General features: G+C 42.8%; 1 protein-coding gene across 3 annotated transcripts in view; it reads left to right on the top strand.

Moving 5' to 3' along the window:
* FANCC (FA complementation group C) overlaps positions 1–22,504 on the top strand; it is a 141,195-nt gene that overhangs the window by 57,963 nt on the left and 60,728 nt on the right. For all 3 annotated transcript variants that reach the window (XM_060235454.1, XM_060235455.1, XM_060235453.1), the window contains exon 5: positions 22,121–22,240. In XM_060235454.1, the coding sequence (XP_060091437.1) occupies positions 22,121–22,240 (120 nt within the window). The remainder of the gene's footprint in view (positions 1–22,120; positions 22,241–22,504) is intronic.

The raw sequence follows: 22,504 nt of genomic DNA, 5'->3' as shown, positions 1-22,504 counted from the left end.
TTGCTCAAGATCACTTTGTGAGCTTACATGTTTATGTTTAATTCGATTTATACCCCGCCCTCCCCACTGAGGTGGGCTCATGGCAGAGATGGCATTTGAACCTGGGTCTCCCAGATCCTAAAATCCTAACTACTACACCATACTGACCCATGTGAGGTGGCTGCTGTTGAACTGTAGTAAGCAGTTGGGACTGGGTGAATCATGCAGGTTGCATGGTTGCGGTGTTTGCTGCCAGGCCTGTCCTCAATAAGCCCTCCTTCAAATGTCAAAACAGCCCCTGTAAAGGAACCTGCCCCCCCCCCCACACTGCCTTTTACTGAGAGAAACCAAGGTTTGAAGTTTGGCAGTTCAGTTGTTTTGGTTTCCTAGTAACCTGTGAAATGGCCACTGCCAAGGGCATTCAGTTTTTCAAGGTACAGGTGCTGCTTCTATTTTTTTTTTTTTTTTTTTAGATTTCAGAGTTTTCTGCAAACTAGGGAGTCTTAGGTATGTCAAAAGATCTATTTGTTTTTTCATGGTTCCAGTCTCCAGATGTAACTAGCTACAGATGGTTCCGTGTTGAGAATTTCCCCCCCTTAATTATTCCAAAAACTCATATAGCTTTGGGTTTTTGTTTTCTTTTTGCAGTTTAAATGCTGTTAATTTGCACTGATAACTTATTTCTTCTTGTTAAGCCAGACAAGTAATGTTAATTATGTTGTAATTTATGAACAAATTTGTTATGATGTTAACCATAAAATGTATTAGTCAGGTTTTTGTACAAAGAATAATAAACAGATATTTGAGTTCTAGAATAGTTTGTTGACATTAAAATACCTTATGTAATCCAGAGATTTTTCAAGTTGGACAATGCAATGGGACTTGCTGCAGCATGTGAAAGTAATTAAAAGAAGACTGCAAATGTAATTACAACCTGGAGCAGTTTGCCTTGACAGCTATTGGAACATGGAACTCACTTTAATCATAGTGCTCCTCATAATGTGGGTAGTCATAGTGCTGCAGTGTTTAAATCAGTCCTTCCCCTTGTAACACTAATTGTAACAGTACTGACGTAAACAGCGTTCTACAAAAGTTTTCATTATGAAAACTTCTCTGATAGGTGGTTTCCTCTTGATTTTGGTATCCTTGGTTTTGTCAGCAGTAATTATACAGGATATGTAATTGAAACAATAGTACTTTTTGAAGTAAAATTGCTTTCTCAGATAAAGAATGTTCTCACTTCTCTTCAGCTTAATGCATAATTGCTGAAACAATTCTAATGCATAGATTTATTTTCTGTTTTAAAAAAGTGTTATTTAATGGTTCACATGCTGTGCCTGTTTTGAATTAAATTTCCTAAATTATTTTAGGAATTTCCTAAATTCCCTAAATTCTGCAACATTTTGTTCTAAACAACAAAATGTCTTTAATAACCAAAGTATCCCTAAGGTTCTCCTCTTTTGAAACCCATGCCAAGCTCCCATATTGAAAGTATTTTTCATTATTGATATCCCAGAAATTATTGTATCTCACATAGAAGTCATCCATTAAATGTAAAGTGAAAATATCCCAAACTGATTTTGACATTTGTGTGTCAACTGTAAACATGTTAATACAGAAGAAGTCTGGTTTCACTTGGATTTGCTTAAAAATAAAGATGTTTAACATTGTAACATCTTATTCTTACTCTGGGTTTTTTGGTTTTTTTATAGAATGCTTCATAATTTTTATTGTTCATTTGAAAAAAAAAACAGAAAAAAGAAAACCTGGAAGGGGGAAACCTGTTGTATATATTTTGTTTTAATAGAAGTGATTTTAGTACACAGTCATATTTATGTTATATTAGAAGTGATTTATTTGTTATATAATTTGGTAGTTAGTTGTGCTCCATACACATTTCTTTCTTTGCTTTTCTCATTTCCAGCCTTTTGTTCTTTGGATACCAATAGTGCCCAGACACATAATTAACTATTTCTTTTAAAGTTTTTTTTTTAAATGAACAACAAGCAATACCGAACACCAAGCAATATTGGTTCTTGGCGATGCTGCGTGACATTGAGAAGTCTGAAAACATGGCTTTTGCTAACAAATGCTGTTCTTTCTGTGTCTTCCTCTTCGTTCTGCTGCATCTGCCACAAGCAGAGGTAGTTGTGAGAGTGATCTGCAGAAGGCACCAGCTATTGAATGACATACTGGGTTTCATTCAAACCACATGTCCAGAACACAAACATTGCATGAATCACATGTACTGTAAGCATTTCCAGGAAAAATGAGACTAGTCTTGAATGGAGATATGAAGGCCTAGAGAAGGACCCCAGCATTTTTTCCAAGAACTTCTTCAATTATTTGAGGAGAAAAATTGGATGGCTAGAGGAGCCCTCAAAAGAACTCAATTTTTTCTTCAAGCAAAAACTTGTAATGATGTAATGGTTATAATGGTTTATAATGTAACCATTATAAAATCCTTCTGTGGGTATGTACAACATATCTTCAAGGATGTGGTTACATGTGACACATTTTGTTCACAACTAATAATGCTATTATAAGTATGATAAACTATTTGATGAGTTCAATGCTTTTAGTGTTATAAAGTTTAACTTAATATTCAGATGCACTTGGTAGTCCTAATGTAACTGTATAAAAAGAAATAGCATGTTGCATTATGGAATTTGTTTCCTTGGGCCAGCCCCAAAACTCTCCTTTGCTTGGCAGAAGATGTTTGCTGCCAGGCCTGTCCCCAATAAGCCCTCCTTCAAATGTCAAAACAGCCCCTGTAAAGGGGGGAAGGAGTGAATGGACAAATGGATGGAGGGCAGTGCCAGACCACACCCATGCTGCTCCAGGGTCCCAGGAGCTTTTTTCCAGCATGGCGTGCTCTGAAGAAAAGCTGGAGATAGATACCTGACCCATGTAGCAAGGGTCAGCCAGGAAGAAAGAGGGCTGTGTGGAAAGGGAATCAGAACCAGGTCCGCCCTTCCCAGCACAAATGCACCTTGTCCTCAGGGCCAGATGAATTGCATCCAAGGGTTCTAAGAGCTTGCGGATGTAATTTCTGAGCCTCTGGCTATTATTTTTGAGAATTCTTGGAGAACAGGAGAGGTGCCGGAAGATTGGAGGCGGATGAATGTTGTCCCCATCTTCAAGAAGGGGAAAAAAGGCGATCCGGGTAACTACCGACCCCTCAGCTTGATGTCTATACCTGGAAAAGTTTTAGAACAAATCATCAGACAGTCGGTCCTGGAACATTTAGAAAGAATGGATATGATTACTAAGAGCCAGCATGGTTTTCTCAAGAACAAGTCATGTCAGACTAACCTGATCTCTTTTTTTTTTTTTGAGAAAGTGACCACCTTGCTGGATCAGGGGAATGCTGTAGACATCATTTATCTTGATTTCAATAAGGTTTTTGATAAAGTTCCACATACCATCCTTGTTGACAAGATGGTAAAATGTGGTTTGGATCCTGTTACCATTAAGTGGATCTGTAACTGGTTGACAGATCACACCCAAAGAGTGCTTGTGAATGGTTCCTCATCCTCTTGGAGAGGAATGCCTCAAAGATCTGTCCTGGGACCTGTTTTGTTCAACATCTTTATCAATTATTTGGATGAAGGAATAGAGGGAACACTTATTAAATTTGCAGATGATGCTAAATTGGGAGGGGTTGAAAACACACAAGAAGACAAACAGGATACAGGATGACCTTGACACGCTGGGAAACTGGACTAAAATCAGTAAAATGAATTTTAACAGGGATAAATGTAAAGTTCTGCATTTAGGTAGGAAAAATCCAATAGATGGTTATAGAATGGGGGAGACTTGTCTTAGCAGTAGTATGTGCAAAAAGGATCTAGGGGTCTTAGTGGATCATATGCTGAATATGAGTCAACAGTGTGATGTGGTGGCTAAAAAGGCAAATGCAATTTTGGGCTGTATCAACAGAAGTATAGTGTCCAGATCACGTGATGTGATGGTATCGCTTTACTCGGCTCTGGTAAGACCTCACCTGGAGCATTGTGTTCAGTTTTCGGCGCCACATTTTAAGAAGGATATAGACAAGCTGGAACAAATCCAGAGGAGAGTGACAAAGATTGTGTGGGGTCTGGAGACCAAGTCCTATGAGGAATGGTTGAAGGAGCTGTGGATGTTTAGCCTGGAGAGGAGGTGACTGAGAGGTGATATGATCACCATCTTCAAGTACTTGAAGGGCTGTCATGTAGAGGATGGTGTAGAATTGTTTTCTATGGCCCCAGAAGGTAGGACCAGAACCAGTGGGTTGAAGTTAAATCAAAAGAGTTTCCAGCTCAACATTAGGAAGAACTTCCTGACCGTTAGAGCAATTCCTCAGTGGAACAGGCTTCCTCGGGAGGTGGTGGGCTCTCCTTCCTTGGAGGTTTTTAAACAGAGGCTAGATGGCCATCTGACAGCAATGAAGATCCTGTGAATTTAGCGGGAAGTGTTTGTGAGTTTACTGCATTGTGCAGGGGGTTGGACTAGAGGTCCCTTCCAACTCTATGATTCTGTGATACTAAGAAGGGGACAGTGGAGTGAGATGCTGGGATTTCTCTCCTGGACAGCTTCCACAAGTGATGCTGGCAGCTGAGGCAGGTGCTCATTCCTGAAGGGATGGTGCCATGGAATTTCTTTTCTTTTTTTGCACCAGTGCCCTGCCATGTTCCGCCTGCAAGGGCCGTGTATTGCCATGCCCTGCCCCCATGACCTAGCCAGTCCCACCTCCCATTTCCATACTGGTCCTCCAATCCACTCATTCTCAAGAGGTGTGATAGGGCTGCCGCATGTACCGGACTGTGCTTGAGACCCCACTCAAGCTGTGCGCGCCACACATGCCTCCTCCTGGCCCACTGACCAGGGTGGGTGGAGAGGAAGAAAATACTTTTTTTTTTAATTTTTCAATTTTAATTTTTAATTTTGTCAGCTCCCCCCCCACTGAAAAATCCTGCCAATGGCCATGCTTATAATGGTAATGAACATACATAGATACTTGCAAAATATAAGCTAAAGTTATTTGCATATATTAAAAATCCTTACTTGTACTTAATTTTCTCCTAACATTATCAAAAGTTTAATTGTACTTATGTATGGCCTAGAAAACTCAAATACGCATACAAGCCAAGACATCCTGATCCTCTTGTGGATCAAAAATTGGCTAATTAATAGAAAGCAGAGAGTGAGTATAAATGGGCAATTTTCGCAATGGAAGTTGGTAAGCAGTGGGGTGCCGCAGAGCTCAGTACTGGGTCCCATGCTCTTTAACTTGTTCATTAATGATTTGGAGTTGAGCGTAAGCAGTGAAGTGGCTAAGTTTGCAGATGACACTAAATTGTTCAGGGTGGTGAAAACCAGAGAGCATTGTGAGGCACTCCAAAGGGGTCTGTCGAGGCTGAGTGAGTGGGCGTCAACGTGGCAGATGAGATTCAGTGTGACCAACTGCAAAGTAATGCACATTGGGGCCAAAAATCCTAGCTATAATACAAGTTGATGGTGTGTGAACTGGAGGAGACTGACCAAGAGAGAGATCTTGAGGTTGTGGTAGATAACTCACTGAAAATGTCAAGACAGTATGCAATTGCAATTAAAAAGGCCAACGCCATGCTGGGAATTATTAGGAAGGGAATTGAAAACAAATCAGCCAGTATCATAATGTCCCTGTATAAATTGATGGTACGGCCTCATTGGCAGTACTGTGTACAATTCTGGTCACCACACCTCAAAAAAGATATTATAGCATTGGAAAAAGTGCAGAAAAGGGCAACACTTTCCCTATGAAGAAAGGTTAAAACGCTTGGGGCTCTTTAGCTTGGAGAAACGTCGATTGTGGGGTGACATGATAGAGGTTTACAAGATTATGTGTGGGATAGAGAAGGTAGAGGAAGAGGTACTTTTCTCCCTTTCTCACAATACAAGAACTCGTGAGCATTCAATGAAATTGCTGAGCAGTCGGGTTAGAACGGATAAAAGGAAGTACTTCTTCACCCAAAGGGTGGTTAACATGTGGAATTCACTGCTACAGGAGGTGGTGGCAGCTACAAACATAAGACAGCTTCAAGAGGGGAATGGATATGCATATGGAGCAGAGGTCCATCAGTGGCTATTAGCCACAGCTTATTGTTGGAACTCTCTGTCTGGGGCAGTGATGCTCTGTATTCTTGTGCTTGTGGGAGGGCACAGTGGGAGTGCTTTTAGCTCCACGGGTGGACCTCTTGATGACACTTGGGTTTTTTGGCCACTGAGTGGCACAGTGTTGGACTGGATGGGCCATTGGCCTGATCCATCATGGCTTCTCTTATGTTCTTATGTAGAAAGTTCAAATAGGAAGACATTTGTACATGTCTTCCTAAAAACTGGGAGAGGGAGAAGCATGAAGTGTACCTCAAAATAATTAGTTACATTAGCTAGAAAACTGAATTTTGTTACATATGTAGACAAACACCCTGCACATGAAAGTTTACAGGGGTGGCCAAACAGAGACTCAGGAGCTGCATACGGCTCTTTGCCACCTCCTGTGCGGCTCCTGAAGGCTTCCCCTCCACCCCGTGCTCTCCCTACAGTAGCGTGTCTCCCTGTCGCCGCTTTGAAAGTGGAGACTATTGTGGAAAAGAGGTGAACGTCCACACAGCTGGAAGGCTCTGTCCTTCAACTGCTAAGTTCCACCTCCAGCAACCCTCATTCAGGCCAGGACTGGCTGGGGGCAGGTTCAGCCGCAGCCTCTTCCTGCTGATGCAGAGCTAAAATGGTAAGTTCTGTGGCTCCTGGGTGGGTGGGAGGTACTGGAGGTTTGCAGAGATGAGTGGCAGCTTGGCTGCTCCTGGGTGGGCGGAGGTAGTTGGGGGTTGCAGAGACGAGCAGTGGCTTAGCCACTCCTGGGTGGGTGGGAGGTAGTTACTGGGCGGGGGGTGCTGAGATGAACTGGTGGCAGAGTCCACATGGCGCACGGATGAGCTTCTTCCTCCTCAAACCACATAGAGTCCGACGGCGGCCCAGACGCTCCTGGAAGGGAGGTAGTTACAGGGGGGTGCAGCTACCAGCTACAGACCTGGCAGCAGAATCCACATGACCCGCAGACGAACTTCTGCCTCTGCAGGTCATGTGCTGTTTGCTGGCAGCTTGGCTGCTCCTGGGTGGGTGGCAGGGAGGCAGTTATTTGGGGGAGGGGGTTTCAGCAGTAAGCGACAGAACTGGTGGCAGCATTGGCATGGCCTATGGATGTACTTTTGCCTCTGCGGGACATGTGGAGTTCGCCAGCAGCTCAGCCGCTCCTGGGAGGGAGGCAGTTATTGGGGAGGGGAGTGCAGCTGTAAGCCACTCCTGGGCTTGTGGGTGGGTGGGAAGAAGTCTTCTTGTTGGGGACGGGTGAGTTGGAGTGTTATTGATGGGGAAGAGGGTTTTTTCCCCACCTTTCTGACTTCTTTCCTTCTATCTTGTTTCATTCCTTTCTATGTCTCCCCCTTTCTTTTGTTCCTCTTCTTTTCTTGGGGGGGTGTTCATTCCTCCTTCCTCCCATCTATTAGTTTTGTTTCCACATTTTTCTTTTCAGCTTTTTCTTTCCCCCTTTCAATCTTTCTTTCCATCTCTCTCTCCCCCCCTTCATCTTCAATACTGGGAGCTACTACTTGCCAAAGTATCTCACTCAAGAAAAACTTTCAGAAGACAATTAGTTCAAGCAATCTTGTATAGTTTATTTCCATGAAACATCAGTGAGATGTTTCTGAGATGTAGTCAAGCATTTGCTTGTTTCCTCAACCAAAAAGGAAGTAACATCTGTGCAAGACAACAGTTTAAATTGGGTGTAAGAAGGTTTCTTTTCGCCCATGTGTGGTGTCGCCATTCAGCATGTATACACAGCACTATAATTGGCCTTGAACAGGAAAAAAAAGTCTTGATTTAGCTTCCCATTCTAATTTGTCTTCCCCACTATATAGAAGCGAAAATAAACCACTGATGTTATTCATTGCAGAGCACATCTAACTACATGGGTGCAAAGGGGACAAATGGAAAGGAATTCCATGCTTAGACTTCACATAAGTTGATCATTTTCAGTGCAATTCTGCATGTCAATAGCTCCACCCCTTCTGATGATGTCACATCTGGCATTCCACCCCTTGCTGTGATGTCACTTTTAGGCCACTCCCCCAAACCCGCCACTCACATTGCGGCTCTCAAGCATCGCATTAGTCTATGTGGCTCTTGCATGAAGCAAGTTTTGCCACTGCTGGTTTATATGTTGAATAAAACTCTGTTGGTCTTAAAAAGTGGCACTGGACTGGAACTTTGTTTTGCTTCAGATCAACACAGCTACCCACCTGGATCTACTCTGACCAAAAGACAGTTGTGAAAATGGGGCATTGTTACGTCTGACAGTCAACATGTGGGTTAGTTATCTGCTTTTTGACCTACTCTGTCTTTACTTATAGTGTCCTTCAGCATAATCCAAATTAATAAAATGTTATATAATACGACCATTTGGATGTTGCTAAAGAAGCTATTAATGATAGGGTATTCTGAAGTTAATTGATTAATTGGGTGTTTGAGGCAGGCTGCTGCTGGAACAGGCTTCCAGTGTCAAGTTCAAGTGTCTTTCCAAGTTGCAATATAAACATGGCCAGAAGAGGTTTCAGAAACTCAGTATCCTGAGCAGGTCAGAGATCAGGTTTACCAAGGAATTAGTCAAGTCTGTTTTGGTAGGTTCCGCATCTAAAGATTGTGTCCATGCCTTGCAGCTTCTCTCATGAGACTTTATAGCAGGGGTGGCCAAACTGTGGCTTGGGAGCCACATGTGACTCTTTTACGCACCAAAGATCGAGGAGGAACTTAATACAGACTTACTCTCAAGTGAGTGTGTTTACTGGCATTGGGACCTCAGTAAGCCTGTGAGCATTGACCCATAGGTAGGCGTCTATTTCTGTTGTGTGTGAAGTGGAAAGGAGGGGAAAATAGGCAGACTTGCAAGCTCTTCTCCACCACAGAGGTCATTTGGAGACCTAGAATGGGGAAAGAGAGTGCAAGAGCCAAGGGAGACACTGGAAGGTGGGACAGAATTAAAGAGGGTGGCGTAGGGTTCCCTGTTAGTTTCATATAAGAGCTGTGTACTAACCTTGGTGTCAAGGCAGAAAGATGCATTATGATGCAAATGGTGTTCAGTGATTTATATGGGCTGTCACTCCCAGCAGAAGCTTTTGTTGTTTTTTTAAAGTCTCCTTCTAGCATGGTCGTGTTGTAAAGTGCATATATATGTAATTTTTTTCTGTGCAAACAAAGTATGAAGAGTTTTAATAAAGACTGTTTATGTCTTGTGGCCTTCAAACATCTGATGTTTATTCTATGTGGCTCTTACATTTAGCAACTTTGACCACCCCTGCTTTATAGCTACCATGCATGCAGACAGCTTCTCAGTAACAATCTTGCAAAGAAAGTTAGTCTAGTGGCACCTTTAAGACCAACAGTGTTTTATTTCTGGGCATAAGTTTTTGTGTGCATGCACACTTCTTCAGATACATTGAAACAGAAGTCACCAATGCTTACATATAGGTAGAAGATGGGAAGGGATGGGTCAATTAGAATCATGACCTGGATGGGTCAATTAGAATCATGATGCATAAGTACTTGAGTAGTAAATATAGCTCAGATTGGATGAAGATGATTGGTAAGATGTGAGTAGCAGCAAATTAGCATACAATATACTAAAAGTTTACAACAGATGCAAGAACTGAATGATTTTAGCATGTGTAGTGAGATAAGAAGTCAATATCCTTTAAAGCACTGAGTGTTCTAGTGTCCTAAGTTTTGTAATAACTTGTTACTCAGTACTCTTCTGTTCTTTTAGGGCTGTATGAACTAGCACTTTGAACAGTGGTTAGAAATAGACAGAGGCAGCCAACGCCCATCTTTCAGATCCTTCCATTCAGTCTCTGACCATAACTTGGCTATTACATTTGGGACCAATTGAAGTTTCCGATCAGTCTTAAAAGTCAGACCCATATAAAGTACATTTATCAAAACATGGACCACTGGCCAAATCATGCTTTTTGAGGAAGAGCCCATAACTGGTGTATTAGTTGAACCTGGAAGAAGATGCTAGGTGCCACAGAACAAACCTGAGCCTCCAGCTGTAGGCCAGGATCCAACAGCAAACCCAGGCTAGAAATCTGCTTCTTTGCGGTAGGGCAAGCTAATTCCTCAGTCCTTGAGTAGTTTTGTCATTGGTCAACAGAACCTCAGTTTTGTATGGATTGAACTTCAATATATTGGCCCTCATCTATCCCATTGCCTTCTCCAGGCATCTATTAAGGACCTGGAAAGGAGAAATTGAGCTGGGGTTCATCCACATTTTGGTAACACCGCAATCCAAACCCCTGCATGATCTCTCCTAGGCACTTCCTATAGATGGTAGATATTATGAAAGAAAAGATAGATTCCTAAAGGACTCCACAGCACAAATGATTCCAGGCTGAGCACCAGTGTCCCAGCACTATCTTCTGGAATCAGCCAGCCAAGAAAGAACAGAACAACCTCAGCACAGTGCTACCCACTCACAATTCAGCCAGCCTCTCCGGAAGAACACCGTGGTCAGTGGAATTGAAAGCCATCAAAAAGTGTAGGGAAATCGGGGGGGGGGGGGGGGGTGCTGTCTCAGTGAAGATTGTCAGTCAGGGTGACCAAGGTTGTTTCTGTCTCAAAACCAGGCCTGAAATGGGTACATATACTTATGTTCTGGCTGTATACATGTTGTTCATGCTTTTTTTTTCTAGGTAATTCAGCAAATAACTTCTAAAAAATTAAGAAGCAACCTTAGCAAATACTAGAGGAAAGATTTTTGTGCATTCTAAAATCAAACTTTTAAATGCATTTTGGTTTGTGGAAAAATGACTTTAAATCCTCCCCTTGGTAGACTAATGAATAAGCATACAAGAAGCCCCTTAAGCAAAATTAGTATCTGTAGACTTTGTTATGATTGGATCAGATTGTGGAAAATCAGTGAGCTGTATTATGTCAGCATCCTACTCATAGAATAGGCTGCATAAACAGAGTGTGTTGAGACAGTCTGTAAATGAGCAGGTTCCCCTCTCAGTTACTTAACAGCTATAATTCCCCAGATATCTGTTTGTTTTGTAGTGGAAAGGATTTCTTCAAATACCAGTAAAGTTTTTATGTTTTATTGTTTGACATTTCAGTGAAACAGCTTGGGGCACACAAAATCAATTTAAGAAGGATTTTAAAGGGAAAGTGGCAGAAAGGAATTAGTAAATTTGAGAGGCTCTGAATGCTGGAAAAATAAGGATTAATGAATGATAGATGTTTCTTCTAAAGATCACATAAATGCATGCTCTTTTTGTTTTTTGGGGGGAAATCAGGAAAATGGATTAAACTGTAGTTTCGATTTGAAACTGAAGTTCAGAGTTATGGTGAAGCGGGAACAAGTGATCTACTGTTCTGCTGTTCTCCATATATCCATAATGGACCTCTCATATCTTCTTTGCTGGGAAGAATATGCTTCGCACTGGAAGGGACAGCATGTGAATCTCACTTTGGGGAAGTTCTTCCTTGGACTTCACAAACAATAAGATTTTGTACAGTTCCCTCTACAATTCTTCTCTAATTACGTTATGTAGCTTGAATAACAATAAATACCTTTCGGGTAACTCATTCCATTAAAACCAAGAATATTTTAAACAAATGTAGCTGGAAATGGAGTTAGCTTATTATGTAAGCTACCATGTTGGGAGCTTAAGGAATTAAAGACAACATGCTATGCCTTAAAAAACGTAAAGGTTGTCTCCTGTGCAAGCACTGGGTCATTACGACCTATGAAGTGATGTCAGATCACGATGATTTCATGGCAGACTTTTTATGGGGTGGTTTGCCATTGGCTTCCCCAGTCATCTACACTCCCCCCCCCCAGCAAGCTGGGTACTCATTTTACCGACCTTGGAAAGATGGAAGGCTGAGTCAACCTTGAGCTGGCTACCTGAACCCAGCTTCCACCATGATCAAACTCGGGTCACGAGCAGAGCCTGGACTACAGTACTGCAGTTTACCACTCTGTGCCTCAGGGCTGCCTTCTTTTCAGATACCTGTTCAAATTGGTATGTTTTGGCATTCTTCAAACAAGCTGTTGTTGCAGCTGTGAGGCAAAACCCCCTCTCCCATTATTAAAACATGAGATGTGAGTTGAAAAATTATCTTGATCTGTGGGTAGAGATGGTGAGAACAGATAAAATACTGGTTACTTAGGAAGCTTGAGAATGCAGTCACCTGCTTGTCCCTTAACAAGAAGCTGATGATTATATACTTGTTTGATGCAGTATCAGCAAGCATCACAGATTACTACTTTGTAATTATAACAGCGTGTTTGCATTTTCTTTTATGCTATGTATAGGAATGTTGTTGTGGGATTAACAATTTAGTGTTTTCCTGAAGACCCCCAACCTAACAAGCTTGTGACACAACTAGCAAAAGTCTCCATTGAAAATATCACCAGAGAAATACTTTGCCAGCTTTGCTGGACATGCTGTCTTCACTGAGAAAACTGCTGACAGAGTCAAGGACTATCTTCTAAAGATCCAACAGCTTGTTGCAAAACTTGTGATGAATTGTAATAAGTACAGTACACAATAAAGCATTGATATCACAGCCTGTTTCTCAATTCATAACACTCTCTTTAAGCACCCAACAGATTTTGGAATTTAGTGGCCATTTTGTTTCAGGAAAATGTCTTTGTACTTTATCTTGCTTAGTTGCAGCTGCAGAATATGCAGTACGACGCATTGCTATGGGAAAGAAACGTTGTCTCCTTTTCTGATTATTTAAAATATGGGAAAAACTGTGTAAAAAAACACAACCAAAATGTTCACTTTGAAAACTTTTTTTATCAGTGTTCAACTTGTGACTGTAAACACTTAGAAAAAACTGGAGCAGCTGGTACATATATATTTGAACAGCATAACCTAATACAAGAAAGTGTGTTCTTATTGTATATTTTTGTGCCTCAACTATAAACCAAGGTATGAGACATAAGAACATAAGAGAAGCCATGTTGGATCAGGCCAATGACCCATCCAGTCCAACACTCTGAGCTTTTTCACACAGCCTAAGTATTCCGGTATGGCAGCTGGCCAGTTACTGAACAGTAACGGGTTTCTGCTGGCATTTCAGACAGACCCGATTCAGTAACTGGCTGCTACCGGAATACTCTCACCTTTTCACACACTCCCGCGGCTGACCCGGTAGTGAGGCGTGCCTGAGTCGTCACAAACAAAGAGCAGCTTCTTCCACTTTTCAACCCCTCCTTCCGGGTTGAATTCGCTATGGGGTGCTGTGTGAAATGTCCAGTATCTAACCCGGGAGCAGTTTTCGCGCCGTTTTTCGCCCGCTGGCGCGCGCGATCTCTGACTTTTTTTTTTTTGAACGTCAGTTTAGATCGATATAGCGATATATCGCTATATCGACCTGTCAAAACAGCACCACCATAGGGATGGCTATGCATCTCAACATGCATCTCAACGGAGCCTAGCCATCCCTATGGTGGTGCTGTTTTGACAGGTCGATATAGCGATATATCGCTATATCGATCTAAACTGACGTTCCAAAAAAAAAAAAAAAAGCCGGAGATCGCGCGCGCCGGCAGGTGAAAAATGGCGCGAAACCAGCTGGCGCTGGTGGAAGCGAGATAAGAGCGGAACAGTGTGAAATGGCTTGCTTCAATCACGCTTCAATCACGGAACCCTACCGGGGAAAAAAACATGTGTCTGAAAACTCCCATCGCTGTCTCGGATTACTGGAAGCGGCACAATACCGACTCCCTTCCGGTTTCCAGTGGTAAGTGTGAAAAGGGCCTCTGTCACACAGTGACCAGTATATGTGTGTGTGTCTGAATCATAATAATAATATTTTATTTATATCCCGCCCTCCCCACCGCAGCAGGCTCAGGGCGGCTCACAGCATATAATAAATACATAATTACAATATAAAACATTATCAATACAATGTAAGTCATTAATTACCTTAAAACCAATGTAATTAAAACTATCAAAGTTAAAAACTAACATTTACAGGTGCTATGTTCTAGATGTTCTCCTCTTGTAATTTATGATGGCCGTATATAGTAGACTAAAAGCCACCTTAAGAAAAGGCCAGTTGGAAAAGTGTAGTCTTGCAGGCCCTATGGAATTGAGCAAGTATATACACACACACACACACAAATATACATACACACACACATATATATATACACGCACACTGTGGCTAATAGCCACTGATGGACCTCTGCTCCATATTTTTATCCAGTCCACTCTTAAAGCTGGCAATGCTTGTACCACCACCGCCTGTGGCAGTGAATTCCACATGTTAATCATCCTTTGGGTGAAGAAGTACTTCCTTTTATCCGTTTTAACCTGACTGCTCAGCAATTTCAATGAATGCTCACGAGTTCTTGTATTGTGAGAAAGGGAGAAAAGGACTTTTTTCTCTACTTTCTCCATCCCATGCATAATCTTGTAAACCTCTATCATGTCACCCCGCAGTCGACATTTCTCCAAGCTAAAGAGCCCCAAGCTCTTTTAACCTTTCTTCATAGGGAAAGTGTTCCAAACCTTTAATCATTCTAGTTGCCTTTTTCTGCACTTTTTCCAATGCTATAATATCCTTTTTGAGATGCAGTGACCAGAATTGCAAACAGTATTCCAAATGAGACTGCACCATCGATTTATACAGGGGCATTATGATACTGGCTGATTTGTTTTCAATTCCCTTCCTAATAATTCCCAGCATGGCGTTGGCCTTTTTTATTGCAATTGCATACTGTCTTGATGTTTTCAGTGAGTTATCTACCATGACCCCAAGATCTCTCTCTTGGTCAGTCTACCAGTTCACAACCCATCAACTTTTATTCGTATCTGGGATTCTTGGCCCCATTGTGCATTACTTTGCACTTGGCCACTTTGAACCTCATCTGCCACGTTGACGCCCACTCACTCAGCCTCAACAGATCCCTTTGGAGTGCCTCACAAGCCTCTCTGGTTCTCACCACCCTGAACAATTTAGTGTCATCTGCAAACTTAGCCACTTCACTGCTTACTCCCAACTCCAGATCATTAATGAACAAGTTAAAGAGCATGGGACCCAGTACTGAGCCCTGCGGCACCCCACTGCTTACCATCCTCCACTGTGAAGACTGATTTAGGTCTCGCAGGGCTCGCACCTCCTCGGGTAGTTGATTCCACCATTTATACTCACTCTCTGCTTCCTATTAATTAGCCAGTTTTTGATCCACAAGAGGACCTGTCCTTTTACTCCATGACTCTTGAGCTTACTAAGAAACCTTTGATGAGGAACTTGATCAAAAGCTTTCTGGAAGTCAAGGTAAACAACATCTATTGGGTCGCCTTTGTCCACATGTTTGTTCACCACCTCAAAGAACTGTAACAGGTTAGTGAGGCAAGATCTTCCCATACAGAACCCATGCTGAGTATTCCTCAATAACTTGTGTTCATCAATGTGCCTACTCATTCTGTCCTTGATAATGGTTTCTACCAACTTTCCCAGTATTGAAGCCAGACTGACTGGCCTGTAATTTCCCGGATCTCCTCTGGAACCCTTTTTAATAATAATAATAATAAATTTATTTTTGTATCCCACCCTCCCCCGCCAAAGGCAGGCTCAGGGTGGCTAACAGGCATGGTAAGTACCATGTTTACAATAAAATACAATCATTACTATAGACAGTTAAAATGAATTAAGTTACATTCATAAATTAAACTAGAAATTAGATACAAGAGTAAACCATTATGATTTATCAATTAAGGTGCTACATTCAGAGTATGTATAGGATGGCTAGCTGTCATATCCCGGGCTTCATCCAAAAGCAAGCTGAAAGAGGGCGGTTTTGCAAGCCCTGCGAAACTGATTTAGGTCTCGAAGGGCTCGCACCTCCTCTGGTAGTTGATTCCACCATTGGGGAGCCATTGTTGAGAAGGCTTGCTCCCTCGTTGATTTCAATCTAGCCTCCCTTGGTCCAGGGATTTTTAAAAGGTTTTGAGAGCTAGTAGCCATTCCTCAGTGCTCTCTGAGGAACATATGGGGAGAGGCGGTCCCTAAGGTAGGCAGGTCCTCGGCCATATAGGGCTTTAAAGGTAATAACCAGCACCTTGTAGCGAACTCGGAACACAATTGGCAGCCAGTGCAGTTCCCGCAGCCGAGGCTGTACGTGTTCCCACCGAGGTAGTCCCACTAACAGCCTGGCTGCCGCATTCTGCACTAGCTGCAATTTCTGGGTTCGGTACAGGGGCAGCCCCATGTAGAGGGCATTACAGTAGTCTAGTCTCGAGGTGACTGTTGCATGGATCACAGTTGCCAGGTCGCTACGTTCCAAGAAGGGGGCCAGCTGCCTCGCCCTCCTAAGGTGGAAAAAGGCGGATTTAGCAGTGGCAGCTATCTGGGCTTCCATTGTCAAGGAAGGCTCCAATAGCCCTCCCAAACTCTTGACCCTGCGCACTGGTATCAGTGACGCACCGTCAAAAGTTGGTAGGGAGATCTCCCCTCCAGGCCCGCTGCGACCTACGCAAAGGACCTCAGTCTTTGCTGGATTCAGTTTCAGCCGCTCAGCCTGAGCCAACCCGCCACGGCTTGCAGCGCCCGGTCCAGGTTTATAGGGACATCGTCAGTCCGGCCGTCCATCAGTAGATAAAGCTGGGTGTCATCAGCATACTGGTGGCAACCCAGCCCATACCCCCGGGCGATCTGGGCAAGGGGGCGCATGTAGATGTTAAACAACATCGGGGAGAGAACCGCCCCCTTATGCACCCCACAATTAAGTGGGCGTCTCTGGGACAGCTCCCCTCCAATCGCCACCCTTTGTCCCTGACCTTCCAGGAAGGAGGAGAGCCACTGTAAGGCTAGCCCCCGAATTCCTGCATCGGCGAGGCGGCGGGTCAGCAGCCGATGGTTGACCATATCGAACGCAGCCGATAGCTCTAACAACAGCAACACTGCCAAGCCGCCTCGATCCAGGTGTCGCCGGAGGTCATCCATGAGGGCGACCAGAACTGTCTCCGTCCCATGGCCCGGGCGGAAGCCGGACTGGCACGGATCTAAGGTGGATCTAAGGTGGGGGTGACATTTGCTACCTTCCAGTCCTCAGGAACAGAGGCAGATTTCAATGAAAGATTACATATTTTTGTCAGGAGATCCACAAGTTCAACTTTGAGACCAGAGGCACTGCTGTCATTTTCATAATTATGCCTGTAAAACTTTGATAAGCCTATGTCCCAGTATTGTTAGAGCTTTTTCCAATGACTGTTGACATTAAAAACATATTATTAGATCTGGATTACATTCTGTGTTGCTTAAGAAGGGAGATACCTGTTACGAAAGAGTGAAGGGGGCCATTTAATAAGGAAATAAAGGAAACTGAGATACCTTCCAAAGTTTTCCCTGTTCCTTCACATCCATTGTCTGTGGTGCACAAGATTAAATCAGTTTTGACTTTGCTATGAGATCATTGGGATCAGGACTATAATTATTTCTCTCTATGAAGTTTTGTTATTACTTTTTTCTTCCCTTTTTGTTGTCTCATCTGAAAAATAAAGGTGGTGACCTGGTAGTGGTTTCTGCATCAAGTGATACAAAGAGTATTTCTCAGACATCAGTTAAATAGTGCAGAACTAGCTTCTTCCAGTGTGATTTAATTGGTTAACCAAGAACAATATTTTGATGGACTCCTGTGTGAAATCAAGTATGAATGGCTACAAGCTGTAGAAAGAAGCTGGTTGTTGCTTCCTTGCTTTTGAATAGGGCCTTTCTCTCTTCAGGGGGAGGTGGACACTGATACACTTGGGTTCCTCTTCCCGCAGTCCCTGGACTCAGGAAATTGATTGCACTTTCCATCTCCAGGGGGAGGAGGAGGCCACCCCCCCAGTCTTTTTCCAGCCTCCCTGTGTGAGAGCAATGGATTTAGAGAGCTCCTGAGAGTTTCTTTTTATGAGTTCTTTGGTTTCATTTTTTCTTTCTTTCGCACTTGTATGCCTTTTTTGTCATTATAAAAAATCCTTACTTTTTCCTTCTTGTCTCATCTTGTTCTCTTGCCCACTGCTTAAGTTGTAGCAAAGTCTTCGTCTGGATTGGAGACAAAGTCCTCTGACCATGGGGCTTCCTTCAAGGGAAAGTTGAGGAATGTTACTCCCACACAGCAGAGTAGAAGGACCCTGCAATTCCTCTTGCCTAGCTGCAGCAAGGCTCCTGGAGAGAGCCATTAACTGTGATGCACTGGCTCAGAGAACAGAAAAGGTCCCAGGTTCAATCCCTGGCATTTCCAAAAAAGGGTCCAGGCAAATAGGTGTGAAAAACCTCAGCTTGAGACCCTGGAGAGCCGCTGCCAGTCTGAGAAGACAATACTGACTTTGATGGACCAAGTGTCTGATTCAGTATAAGGCAGCTTCATATGTTCAAAAGCTAGCTAGATTTTTGGCACCAAAACCAAACCTCCTGACCAGCTGAGGCATCAGACCCACTCAATGCAACCTTCAGAATCATTAGCTCCCCACCCTGCAGGAAGCCAGGAGAGCAGAGACCTCTTTGTTGTCCCTTGAGGCTTTCAGGCTTGGCTAGGACAATTTGTCTCTAATCAGAGAAGAAGAAGAAAGAACCTCTTTCTCCTGGAGAAAAAGACAAGGCGAGGCTGCTTATCCACCTTAACCCTCCATCTCTGGGCAAACAGTACTTCAGAGGAAAAAGACAAGGCTCTTCGTGGCCCACCCAGCAGTTTATGAAAGTTCTCTTTTCTTTAGGAGAAATTATTCAAATTCTCAGATCTGAAGAAAGGGATTCTCCTTTAGAGTGTGAGAATTCTGGTGCTGATTTACAGAAAGAGAAAGGCCAGCTGTCTGATGAAATCCCTCAACAGAGCAAGCCAACTCACTGCTTTTTTCTTATGAGGAGCTCTCTTCTTTGCTAAAGAGAGCTTTTAAAAATCCTGCAGCTTTCTGTCCCTAAAGTAGAAAAGGCTCACCAGGAAGATGATTATGATAAAGGAACCCCTGAGATGTTCTCTAGGATCAGGGAACTGGGTTCACCCTTTCCTTTCCCCTCCTTTTTGAAAACAGATTAAAAAGGAATGGACAGATGTTACTAATAGCTATTTACATGCTGGATAGGCTAAAAGAATGCACTCTTTTCCTCCTAATGTAACCAGTTTACTGAAGGTTCTGGTGGTGGATGCTCCTGTGGCTAGCTTAGTCTCATGAGTGGCTCTTCCATTTTAATCAAAACAATATCCTCAGAATCTTTAGGAAGTGCTTCAAGATTTTTATTTCAGATGTGCATTTTACACTGTGCATATCCAAGGGGGAGGTGTCATGCCTTCCAGTTTCTTTTTCATCTGCTGCTACAGTATTTCTGGATTTCTCTGAGAGTCTACCATCACACACTAGTATTTTCTTTAAAGGTCTCTGTCTCTTTTATTAATGTAATTGTTTCTATGTACATCATTTAGACATTTGTATAGAGTTTTTCCTCTTTTCTTTGGGCTCTTGGCACCTGTGATGCAACCAACAATGTTTAACGGGCATAATTCCTGTAGGGAGAACTCTGATGACTGTGACCCACAGCCTGCTGTGTGTTGGTGAAGTTCAAAATTGTCTGATGTTAGCTAACCATGCTTCTGGGTTAGGGTTGCCAGCCCCCAGGTGGGAGTGGGGGACCTCCCAATTTCGCAGGCTCCTGCCTGCCACCTGGCAGGGGAAGCCTTGCCCCCAAGAGCCATATCCTGGTATCCCCAATATAATGACATCATGCAGAAGTGATGTCATCACACTGAGGGTGTTGTGTGGCAACACATTGGTATTTGGGCAAAAATCTATGGTAACCATAGAGTTTTGCCCAGAATACCAGAGTATTGCTAGTGTGATGATGTCCCTTCTGTGTGATGTCATCACATTGGGGATTTGCATGTGGCAATGTTGCCTTGTCCTCTACTCCTAAAAAGCTCCCTCCCATCCTCCACTGGCAAAAGCCAAGGACCTGGCAGTCCTATTCTTGGTTCAGGACTTTGTCAGCCTTCAAGCCAATAGCTGAGTCATGGCCACTGGAGACTACTGCCGGACACTGGAACACAGAGTAGCCTGTTTATTGGGTTATAGCTGAAAAGAACCATCTCTGAAATCTTGAATCTGGCGAGAGAGACACAGAGGTCGTTTTCGTACTCACCTTCCGCCGGCGCGACCCCCCTCTTCACCGCGCAGGATCTGCGCGGATTTTGCACTAAACGCTGCGGAGCCGCCAGAAAAGCCGGAAGCTCCTGGCGCAAAAGCCGCTCAAACTGAAACCGCCAAAAAGCAGTTTGGCGTTTGCGCGGCTTTTGCGATGGGAGCTTCCGGCTTTTCTGGCTGCTCCTCAGCGTTTAGTGCGAAATCCGCGCAGATCCTGCGCGGTGAAGAGGGGGGTCGCGCCGGCGGAAGGTGAGTGCGAAAACGACCAGAGAGACAGAGGGGGAGGGGGAGAGGGAAAGAAAGAAAGAGAGGGGGAGAGGAAGAGGAAAGGGGGGGGGGGGTGGAGAGAGAGAGCCTTAAAGCCAACTTGAATTTCTAGGGTAATTACAGGAAATGGATGATGGGCATTCTAAATAAATCATGTAGATAGATGAGCTGCTGTTACTTTATTTCTTTTTCCCTTATGTTGGGAATTCTCACCAAGATATCAATTGCTTTCAAAATGCAAAACATTTATTCCTTCTCTCAGTTTTAGCATATGGGCCACTAGATGGCAATATAACAGCTTTCTGTAAATTGAAGTCAGGGCTATGAAAGCATTGCTCCACAAAGAAAATATTGGAAATAAGAATTGGGATGATACTTTTCATTTTATATTTATGTAGCTTTTTTATAAATTCTTTATTGATCTATTCTGCTGCATATCAGCACTGGGTATATTTTTGTTCCTGAACCATTACTCAAATGCTCTGTAGGCTGTAAGAATACTTATAAATGTTTAGACTGAATTATTCTGAAAACAGATATGAATAAATTGTGTAGTCAAGTTTTATTTTGTTGCATCAAAATGTACCACTTCATATATTAGAAACAACAGCTAATTTTTAAACTCTCACTACTGTACTAACTATGGGTTGTAAAACGTGCAGTGTCTTTCAGACTTAAAATGTTAAAGATCAAATTGAAGAGCTCTGGGACAGAAGAACATGTGGGCAGATTGACATTATGCCGTGTGTTCATTGTGTATATATTTTAGTTCTGTACGTGTTTTTTAAATTGTTGGTTTTAATGTTTTTTATACTATATTTCAAAAGGTTTTTAAAAATGTTTTTGATTGTTCACTGCCTTGGGGACCATAAACTGGGTGGAAAGATGGCATAAAATGTTTTATATAAATGAAGACTGCAGGTTGTTATAGGAACTGGTGGTCTCATGGAAGCAGGAGAGATTGAAGAATCCAGATGGAATACAGCAACTGGAAAGGCCTGAGCAAGACCTGTGTAAGATCCCATGAGAAACTGAGAACATTCACTACCTAGGATTGTTGTTTCCTGCTAAGAAAGCTCTTCCCCTTAAACTTTTATCTTATAGGCTCCTGTTATATCAACTTAGTTTCACCTGTTGACTTGGGACTAGTCAAGTCATGACTTGGTGTCCATGGTTGTACACCAGCTGTTGGCTGTGAATCCTGACCAGCCTTCAGTTCCTCTTCCTGCTTGCTGGCTTCTGCTGACTGCACCTGGCTCCTCTTCTCCTGAGAAGTCCTCAGTGAGTCTTGGCTGATCCATGACATATTGCAATTTTTCAATACATAAGTTTTCTGAGGGTACCCGATACTCCTAACACACTCCTACAGTTTAGGATTTTGTCATCAAGTGGGGTCACTGATGCCAAGCGGTTCATCATTTGCATCAGATCCTCAGTGTTACTTATCATCAAGTCAAGGTCTGCTGTTCCTGCTGGTCCCATAATGTTAGGGCAATAATGGGTACAGGTGTAAAATTGGACTTAAATTTATACATAATTGTCAACAAATCTGTTTACCTGATGCATCTAAAACTATGTCTATGAAAACAATAGAAGTTGTTTTGGGAGCCAGTGATAGAAATCTAACCAGAAATTGTTCCTCATTGATTTTCTTTAAGATCTTATTGTGCCATCTCCTGTCATTTTCTGGATTGGGACATCATGACAGCAATATTAACAACTTCATTGCAACTCTTGGGTTGACATCTGTAGATTACTACATTAAACTTCTTGAAAATGTAAGTAATTAATACAACTGGCTATGGCCTGTAAGAACAATGGGTTATATCAAGGATCCAAAATGTTACTTGCTATGGTGGCTACAAATATTTTGTTGGCAACTTTTCTGTCATCTCTGACTTGATGCTGTGACTACAGAGGCACTTCATCTATCTGCATTTCTTGAAAGAGTAATTTGGGTGAGAGTTCAGGTAAATTTCTAACTTAGCACTGCACTTGAGAAATGAATGAATTTAGTTGTATCCCATACTTCTAAAGATTTT

This window comes from Heteronotia binoei, chromosome 4, assembly GCF_032191835.1.
Source record: "Heteronotia binoei isolate CCM8104 ecotype False Entrance Well chromosome 4, APGP_CSIRO_Hbin_v1, whole genome shotgun sequence".
Lineage (NCBI taxonomy): Eukaryota > Metazoa > Chordata > Lepidosauria > Squamata > Gekkonidae > Heteronotia > Heteronotia binoei.
This window is presented reverse-complemented; position numbering and strand designations above follow the sequence as displayed.